This window comes from Papaver somniferum, unplaced genomic scaffold, assembly GCF_003573695.1.
Source record: "Papaver somniferum cultivar HN1 unplaced genomic scaffold, ASM357369v1 unplaced-scaffold_150, whole genome shotgun sequence".
NCBI classification, from domain to species: Eukaryota; Viridiplantae; Streptophyta; class Magnoliopsida; order Ranunculales; family Papaveraceae; genus Papaver; species Papaver somniferum.
Window position 1 is genome coordinate 2,449,445 of NW_020624377.1, and position 9,672 is coordinate 2,459,116.

At 36.5% G+C, this 9,672-nt stretch overlaps 2 protein-coding genes and 1 non-coding gene across 3 annotated transcripts; all 3 read right to left on the bottom strand.

The window, feature by feature from the left end:
• Positions 1-755: 755 nt before the first annotated feature.
• On the bottom strand, positions 756-1,365 carry LOC113336144 (multifunctional methyltransferase subunit TRM112 homolog A-like). The gene has a single exon (XM_026582135.1). It carries the CDS (start codon positions 1,297-1,299, stop codon positions 931-933), a length of 369 nt encoding a protein of 122 aa, XP_026437920.1. The 5' UTR covers positions 1,300-1,365; the 3' UTR covers positions 756-930.
• Positions 1,366-1,679: 314 nt separating this feature from the next.
• LOC113335939 (universal stress protein A-like protein) lies at positions 1,680-5,023 on the bottom strand. The gene is made up of 4 exons (XM_026581948.1): positions 4,723-5,023; positions 2,769-2,890; positions 2,498-2,616; positions 1,680-1,981 (listed from the first exon to the last, which is right to left on the bottom strand). Exons 1-4 carry the CDS (start codon positions 4,949-4,951, stop codon positions 1,873-1,875), a joined length of 579 nt encoding a protein of 192 aa, XP_026437733.1. The 5' UTR covers positions 4,952-5,023; the 3' UTR covers positions 1,680-1,872.
• A 74-nt stretch (positions 5,024-5,097) lies between these two features.
• Positions 5,098-5,171, bottom strand: TRNAV-AAC. Its single transcript has one exon. It is a non-coding gene; the product is annotated as a tRNA-Val (tRNA).
• Between the last annotated feature and the right edge of the window lie 4,501 nt (positions 5,172-9,672).

Genomic DNA, 9,672 nt, shown 5'->3' on the forward strand with positions numbered 1-9,672 from the left:
TGACCTGTGATACAAAGCCCTGTAATTTTGGCTAATGCATCCCCCAAGCTTTGGAGGATCAAGGAGGGTAGAGGCATGGTGCTTGAGAAGGATCAAGGGAAGGCGGATAACTGAGTTCGACGACATCATCTAGGACCTTGCAGTCAACCATTGTGCAAATGGAGAATAGCGGACGCGTTTGCAACCATTGATATCATTCTCACTAAATTTCGCCACAGGTAGAGAACCTTATTAAACTAGAATTTAGATCCTGTATCTGTATGGCTAGCCGCAGTGCTGGAAGAGAAGTTTCAGTTCTAAACTAAGCTTATTGCAATAGACAACATCATTCTAGTGCTATATTCTTTTGCAATTTGCAAGTACGGCATGGATAAAAGCTAACCACAATCTTGTTTTCACTGTTCAAATCATTCTCACTAAAATATGGACATCAAGAACTTAAGTTGAACCAAACAATAATCAAAAACACACTGGTTGGAAATTGGAAATGCTTAGCTAGCAATTCTGGACCAGATTCGGTGTTGATGCCGCCATGGTCAAATCTCCACAGATGCAGATAGAGACAGGGTTTGGGGTTTTGCATTTCACAGACACAAGAAAGAAACTATAAATAATTCAAGCAGGAAATATCAAATCAACATTAAGCAACAAACCAAACCATGTCTTGAGATATAGACCCTTGATGCTCTCTAGCTTATGCAATTTGCAAGTAATGGATGCCCAACATTTGAACTTACGCCATTGAGAAGAACATATAAGAAAATTCAAGCAGACAAAATCAAAATTAAACACCAAAACCAGACCAAATGTTTATAGAGAAGAACAAGTCTAATGTATCAATTAAAACCCTAATCTCATATTACATCACTCTCAAAAACCCTAATTCCATCCATAGATTAAACATAATTTCAAAACAGAGATGAAATAATCTTACACTTCATCTTCATTAAGAAGCATATTAGGAATCCCTTTAACAACAGGGAACTTCCTCCCAGTTTCAGGACAAACAAGTGCACCTTCTTCAAGATGAAGTTCCAAAAGGGCATGATGAAATCTCTTCAAAAACTCATCACTCTCAAGCATAGATGAATCAACTTCTTCAGGTAATTCTTCATAACCCATTGATTTCGCAGCATCAACTAATGCTTTCCATTCAATCTTGACAAACATGTTTCTGATGAAATCTGAATTGAATTCAACTTCTTTGACTTCGTGTTTAACTATTTCCAAACCTAATGGAAATCCGTTCGTTACTCCTTTGATGTTGCAGGACAGCATGTTGTGTGTTAGAAGCCTCATCTCGAAAATCTCAGCCTCAGACTCGAAGGCAGACGATGAAGAAGAAACCCTAAAATAAATCTAGAACTTGGTGGACTGTTTGTTGTTCACTGTTGAGTTAACCTTATTTATTTATGGCCCAAACGGATGGACCGGTCAAACATAGAGTCAACTTTTAGTCAAAGTACCATTTTCTGATATGCCAAACGGCTTGAGACTAATTCGTATACTGATATCTTCACATTTACTAGATCACCCCATTAAGTATATAAGTTTATCAAAGAAGTTCCAATATAAACATTCGAATCAAACCCAGTCTTGATTGTTAAACAATGGAGTTGAATTCCATAAATAGAACCTCTAACAGACCCACAATAACTTAATGCAGAGGAGAAAAAATATTTGCTGAACAATCAAAAGCAAGTGCATTCTGAAGAACAGATAATTTTTCTTACACTACATATAATATTATACAATAGTCATCTTTGTCGCTTTTTTTTTGAAAACCATTCTGTTCACTTCTCATTTGTTTTCACTCTCTTACTCATATGTACTTTTCACTCTTAAAATGTTTTAACAACAATCTGGAAACATTTAGTCATCAACAGGGTCTTGTGGCATATCCTCTTCCTTGCGCTTGATGGTGATAATGGGGCACTCGGCATGTTTCTGACAGAATTCGCTCACTGTTCCAACAAACACCCTGTTATGAAACAAATCAACATGTAAGTGTCCTGGAAATTCCCATACAATGACCATCCAAGAACAAAAATGCATTTCTCAAACAAATTTTATTTCTCAGATAACATAATATTCCAAGAGATGGAATGATTGAAACTATACATATACATACAGCCGAGGAAATGAGATATCTCTCAATCGAGTACTTTAAATGTATTAGTAAGAGTACTGCCAATCTCTTATAAGAAACATATATATAAATCCTAGAAAATGAATGAATGATTGAACTGAGAAAGGTGATCTCGAAACTGTCGACTCGAAGTGTTGGCAATTTTATTTGGATTGTTTTCACACATATAAGTCAAACAAGAATGGGGAACTCGAAAGATGAACTAAGCATGTATCACATATAACAACCCGGAAAGGAGAGCATGCACTATTGCTATGAATAACACAGATGAATAGTGTCAACATGAATACAGATAGATACTAAAAAAACACAGTAAATATTAGTAATGTGAACATCAAATTTCATTACCTCTGGAAAGGACCAAGACCACGACATCCGACGACCAGCAGATCTGGTTTAACTCTCCTCACCTCATGGCAAATCACTTCTTTAGCATCACCACTCTTGATCCATGCTTCACAGGAAATCTAGAAACATCCCATAATAATAAATATGGTAGCCATTTGCAAAACTATAGAATGCAAACAAATTTCATCTTACACCGTAAAAGAATAATGTACATGTTTGAATGTCTTGTGTGTGTGTGGTGATGAGAGAGGTGAAAACAAGGAGATTATACCCCAATCTGATGACATCTTTCAACAAAGTGTTCCAGCAAATGAAGCCCTCTTTTCCTGTCCCTATTCTTCAAGGCTTGAAAGTCCGCGGGAGATGCAAAAATGCGGTCCATATCATCGAACCCTAGCAAAAGCACGACGCAAAAGGACTATTAGTCATTTCCCTCTATCTTACCAGGTAAAATCAACAAGAGAAACAGAGTTGGTAGTCATATACAGAAAATTGGTTATCTCCAAATCTTTGGAACAAAAATGAGTAATAAAGCATCCAAACAGGACTTCTCATGCAAACCGTAAAGCATAAGAAGAGAGCTAACTTTAAATAGAGTAAACAAACTTGCAAGTTGCAAAAGAAATGACCAACAATTCGTAGAAGCTTAGCCATAAGAGCGCGATGTGTAGAATGAGAGACTTCGCCCAACGTAGATACTTACTACAATAAAAAAAACTTGAGATGGTAACTACCTAAAACGGATTATGGCTTGCCATGTGAACTCAATTAGGAAGAGAACTCATTGCAATATACAATTAGCACAACAGTTTTAAACTTGTAGTTATTCTTTTAACCAAGAAAATAAAATTAAACCCTTCTCCACTTGATGTTATATTCAGATGTAAACACAAATTTACAGCGCCTTGAACAAACAAACCAATTCCTACACACCATTACAAACATAACTTTCATGAATTACCTTACTATTGTATTGACCAATAAAGTAAAATTGTCACAATCACTGATCTAGTGGATGGACAACTTACACATTCCTACATTAGCTGGTAACAGAAGAAAAAAGAATACAATTGAAACAAGAACCCTAGTTACAAATTCTCTTATAAATTCAAGAAATCATGTGTTGCATAAACTTCCACCAGAACTGAAATTCACCGTTATTTCATTCCTTGTACTATTATTTTGGCAAAATTAAACTAAAACACGAATTATTTGTAAGAAGGAAATGCAGTTCATGAGGGGGTTTTAAATCAAAGTTCAATCAGACAGTGAGAATATGATGACAAGCTTGTGAGACTGTTTTGTGGCAAATTGAAAATAACCTAAAAGAGGAAAAATGGGAGGTGTTTAAGCAATGCTCCCGATAAGTAACTTTGCATCTATCTAGCATCTGCAAGTACTAACTGTTTTGTTTGACTTAGTCCGAATGTTCTAGTTAGCGCCATGATTCTGCAAACTCTGCAGTTCCAATAACTGCGAGCAAAGAGCATTTAGGGAATTTTATCTCAGACGCGATGCTAAGTCCTAAGAAAGGATTCCAAATCTCGATAGCAAGGAATTAACATAATCCATTGCAATCTACATCCCTAGCCTTAAGGTATTAGTGTAGAATAAGAAGGGAGCCAACTATAAATAGAAAATACAAACTTGCAAAAGAAATGACAAACAATTCGAAGAAGCTTATGTTGGACTTGCAAATAGTACTTTACTTATGGACCAATCAAGTAAAATTGTCACAAATGCTGATCTAGTGGATGGACAACTTACACATTCCTACATTAGTTGGTAACAGAGGCAAAACAATAAAATCGAAACAAGAATCCTAGCTACAAATTCTCTTATAATTCAAGAAATCATGTGTTCCATAAACTTCCACCCAGAACCGAAATTCACCATTATTTCATCCCTTGAGCTATTATTTTGGAAAAATTAAACCAAAATCCAAATTATTTGTCCATTATTAAATTACAGAACCGATTCAAAAGCAATCAACTCAATTATTATTTTGGCAAAATTAAACCAAAATCCAAATTATTTGTCCATTATCAAATTACAGAACCGATTCAAAAGCAATCAACTCAATCTTAAATAAAAACCTACAAGAATCGATCAACTCCTACAACAACACACAACAATCAGAGGAAAACAAAACCCTCAATTTCACAAAAACAAACAAAAAACAAAAAATCAGAGAATTAGGGCAAGAAGGAAGAGAAAACACTAACCATCTTCATCAGTAACCTGAACATGCAGAAACATAAACTTGAAACCAGTAACATTGTTACGAACGATCTTCTCGAGAGTCCATTCAAATGCTCCTCTACTGCTTATGGATGGATGTGGATATCCTTTGACGGACGACTCGTTCACCGCCATTAAAATCCGAGTCGCTTTATGCGATTCACAGATACTTAAAGCTGCAACCGATTCCTCAACTGATCTAGAGCTCGCCATTTTCTCTGGATATCTCTGGAAAAATCAATCAAACAGGGTGATGTGCAAATAAATGAATTTGATTTCGTCGGTTTGACTCTTTAATACTAAAGGACCGGTTATGGATTGGAGACCCACTCATTCAGTGTGCTAAAAAAGAAAATCGATGGCTTCGCCCAGGTTTGAACTGGAGACCTTCAGTGTGTTAGACTGACGTGATAACCAACTACACCACGAAACCGTTGTTGGCAAGATGTTGGAAGGTTTTATTTTTGTTCAAACAAACAGTGGAAGTTTAAGTTTTAACGACCAAACCAAACTTGATATAAAAAGCGATCATGTTAAAGGGACGTGTGGTTCCACTGGAGGGGCGGCAAGGGTGATAGCAATATCCCCATTATTGGTTAGGGGGTGTCCTATAAGGGTTTTTAATTGACTAGATTACCCTTTTCACCTCAAATGGACTAACTTACCCTTATTTTTTTGGTTGAAAAGACTGAATTATCCTTCCCCATTATTAACCCAATTGAATCCGAAAATCAAAACAGTTTTTTTTTTTCAACTTTACTTCTTCTCTTCTCCTCCTCTCCACCATTAAAACTGAATTTTCATCGTCCTCTTCGATTAATCGGCGATTTAAAAAATTGATAATCGTTGATTGGAAACTATATTAGAGATGCCGAAGAAGAAGGTTGACGAAGATTGTAGCCGTTCTAATGAACCAAATCCTCCATTAGCTCAAGAACATCAATTTGAAACTCCTCAACCGTCAAAATCAAGCACAATGACTTATTTGAGGTATGTTTCGAAAAACCCAGTTAGGGTTTAGTCTATTGTTTGATTTAAGTTAGTTTTGTATAAAAAATTAGGATTTTGGATCGAAATTGAAACTGAAATTTGTGTGTTGCATGTGAGTTACGGTTTATAATTACTCCAATTTCAACCGTAACTATGGTTTTTGTTGATGATACGGTTCGTAATAACTGAAATACCAACCGTAAGTTCTTGAATTTATGAGAAATTGTTCAGTTACGTTTTTTTTTGCAACCGTAAATAGTTTACGGTTGGTCTCGTGTGTTGAGTTACGGACCGTACATTATTCTGTAACTTTCATTTGGTTTCTACGGTTTGTAATTCCATCAATGTTATCAACCGTATTTGAGTTACGACTTGTAACTCAACATCCATTACCAACCGCAGAACATCCGGTACGTTAGTATTTGGCCAAAGAAAACTTACGGTTAAAACTAAGATAACATACCAATCGTAGTTTAGTTACGGTTGATCTCGATACATCAGTTACCAACTGTATCGTTGATACGGTTGGTCTCGATTCACTATTCACCAACCGTGTGAGTGGTACGGTTGGTCTCTGTTCATTGGTTACAAACCGTAACTATGCAGGCTCACCATTTTGTTTTGTTTTTGTTGTCCATATTATTTGTTTTACCCTTAGTAAATCAATCAATTGTAATGCTTGTGTAGGAAGAAAAAGAGAGGAAATGACTTAACCCCGATTGATCATACGCCCACCCCTCGAGGTGACAAGCATTTAGGGGTTAATAATAGAGGTATCCACAAGAATGAGAAGATGAAGAATAAGTTTGAAATTAAGTTGAGGGAACAACCTGTGGCTGAATCTGGAGTTGGGCTAGAAGGAGTGGAACATAATGATCAAGAAGAGGTCGGAGTCGAAACTAACCGTGAAGGCAACGAAAATGAAATTGTGGAGGAAGAAACTAATAATGATGAAGATGAAGAAGAATTTAAAGGAACCGATGATGATGGAGGGGAGGAAGAGGAAGAAAATGATGAAGAGGAGGAAGATGAAGAAAATGATGAAGAGGAGGACGATGAAGAAAATGATGAAGAAAAGGAAGATGAAGAAAATGATGAAGATGTAGAAAATACCAAGGAAAAAGAGGTAGTTGTAGCTGCACCTCCAAGGAAAAAGAAAGAAAGAAATCCGAGAAAGGAGCCCGCACCGAAAGGGATGCATATTCCTAAAGGCAAAGATTTTTTGTTGCCACCGAAGAAGAATAAAAGACCTTGGTGCGAGGCCCCAGATAAGTCTTCAATCTTATTTGGTTATACCGGTTCCTGGTCCGCAAAAGTATGTCAGACAAGGGTATGTATTTTGTTACTTTTCTTAAAACATTCATTATTTTGATACATTTTGTTTGTTTATTTCAGTTCACCATAATATGCTTATATTTTTGTATATTTGTTTTCTTAGGACCACGCAAGATGCATTAAATTGCTCAAGCGTCAAAGGGGTAAACATTGTCCATTAAGTCAAGAATGTGCTTCGGTTCGCAATCTAGTGGCTAGTACAGGACTAGGGCCTGGAATTCTTCACCTTCAATCGGAGTATGATAATGTTGTGGTCTCTGCCTTCAGGGAACGATATTGGCTTGAAACCGATACGTTTCATCTTCCATTTGGAGAGATGACAATAACACCGGACGATGTGAAGCAAATTACTGACCTTGAAGTTGAAGGACAATCTGTATTTGAAGGTTTCGACAACAACATGTCTTGGACTTACCTTTATATCCTTGTTCAAGAAACACTTGGGTGGGAGAAAGATGAAACTGAGATGGAGTTTCAGTTGGCTGGTGGTTATGACCCTGCTGAACCACATAAACCAAAAATCATCAAAAAGCTATTGTTGAAGAATCTGAGGACCAAGTTTGAAGGAACATCAGCAAAGGAAAAGGAAGGTCGGGTGATGGATGAAACAACAGTTTGTGGTATTCTCTTGGGACCATATTCTTTCTCGATAACTCGGGAAATAAGGTCAATGTTCATTACCTACAACTGTTGAAGAATTTGGACAACATCAAAAACTATTCGTGGGCCACTGCAACCCTTACATATTTACTTGACAGCCTAAGAAAGGACTCTAGGGTTGGAGCTACTGAAATTGTCGGGAATGTTGCGCTTCTAATGGTAAGTTTGGTTACATTTTTCTTTGTTTGTTATATTTTTAGTCATGTTATAAAGCTACGGTTGGACATGACACAGGAAATACCAACCGTAACAGAGATACGGTTGGTAACTACAATCATTTAGAAATCGTAACTTAACTCCGGTTGATAATGGTCCTCCAGTAACAAACCGTAAATAGGGTGAAATGAAAATGAAAACAGACGGAGAAATATACGGTTGGTAAAAACACAGATAACAAACCGTAGCCAAGTTACGGTTGGTCTCGATTTACACATTAGCAACCGTAAAAAGTGCAGTAAATACTTCCATGCACATGATGAGTTACGGTTGGATATGTACTGGGATTACGGTTCATCTCGAAAATTTTCTATCAACCGTAACTGGTAATACGTTTGGGTTTTCCCCAAATTGAACCAGTTACGGTTGGTATTGGATACTTTACGAAACGTAACATACAGTTACGGTTGGTGACTAGCTAATTACCAACCGTAAGTTCTTCTGAAATTCTTAAAAATTTGATTTTTTTTTACGTTCTTTAGAGAATTTTAAGTAACAAAAAGCTATTGGGAACTAGTTTAGAAGTATACCTGGTGATTTTCAGTGCTGGGTTCTTCACTTTGTTGGGTAATTTCTTCAATTGGTTGAGATTGACCTTCACTATGGGTTAAAACATCTCTACCATCTAACAAATACTCCATATCAGGATCTCCATCAAGAGGTATGTAGTATTTGTTTTCTTTATCGTATAGAGATTCACCCATCTCGAATTTTCCACTGGAATCACTCATTTTGGTTGAGTGAATCAAAATCTAGGATTTCACAAATATCACATAAGTTTTCTTTTTCTTCTCCTCTAAACTTTTTTTTTTAAAACTCTAAAAATCTGATTTTAGAGTTATTATAAGTGAAAATTAATTAGCAACACTAATCTTGATTATCAACACTAATCTTGATTATCATCACTAATTTCGATTATTAATAATAAGGGTTAATTGGTCATTTCCATATTTTTTTTGATAAGGGGCACTTGAATTACCACCTAATGACCCTTTTTGTCTTATTAGGTTTGCGGCCCCTCCAATGGAACCACCCGCCCCTTTAACAGGACACATAAAAAAAAGATTAACACCATGTTTGTTTACTCCTGACTCTCTGAGTCGTTTGGATCTGAATCATCTGGATCTGACTGAAATCACCTGATTTGGGTCTGACTCAACATGTTTGTTTTGAGTCAGATCTGACTGAAAAATATGTGAGTCAGTGGTCTTGTCTCATGAATCAGGGGTGTTTTGTTACCTGAATCAAACGGGTCCGAGTCAGATCTGACTCAAAATTGAAAACAAAAGGTTTGACACGAGTCAGGGGTTGATTCGGATCCAGATGCAAATAAACATGGTGTAAGTATCTCAAACCAACTTGGATGATAATACGGAAGACACTAGAAGAATATCTGAATAAGCTTGTACAAGTAGATAAAATACAGCAGAAAGCTATGAGATTTATTTGCATAAAACTGAAGAATTCATCAGATGGATCTTCATGTTTAGACTAATCGGTACACCCTGCAGTTGAGAGGTCCAGAGCCCTCACTTATGCAGGTAGTTAAGATACAACAGTTTGTTTATTATAGTTATCCATTAAAGCTAGCATAGTGGCCAAGTACAATAGTGCAGTGGAAACATGCATAAGAGAATTCTTCTAATGCAGAGAAAGCTGAACTGCTATCTACATACAATTTACCAAACAACAAATCGCACATAGCTTCCCTAAACTGAAATCCTTGGCAACCA

What these genes read in the sequence shown, in the direction of transcription:
- LOC113336144 (XM_026582135.1), bottom strand. Translation starts at nt 1,299, where the DNA reads ATGAGGCTTCTAACACACAACATGCTGTCCTGCAACATCAAAGGAGTA.
- LOC113335939 (XM_026581948.1), bottom strand. Translation starts at nt 4,951, where the DNA reads ATGGCGAGCTCTAGATCAGTTGAGGAATCGGTTGCAGCTTTAAGTATC. An exon ending in TCAGGTTACTGATGAAGATG is followed by an intron (nt 2,891 to 4,722) that starts GTTAGTGTTTTC and finishes TGCTTTTGCTAG; the next exon opens with GGTTCGATGATATGGACCGC. An exon ending in GGTCTTGGTCCTTTCCAGAG is followed by an intron (nt 1,982 to 2,497) that starts GTAATGAAATTT and finishes GTTTCATAACAG; the next exon opens with GGTGTTTGTTGGAACAGTGA.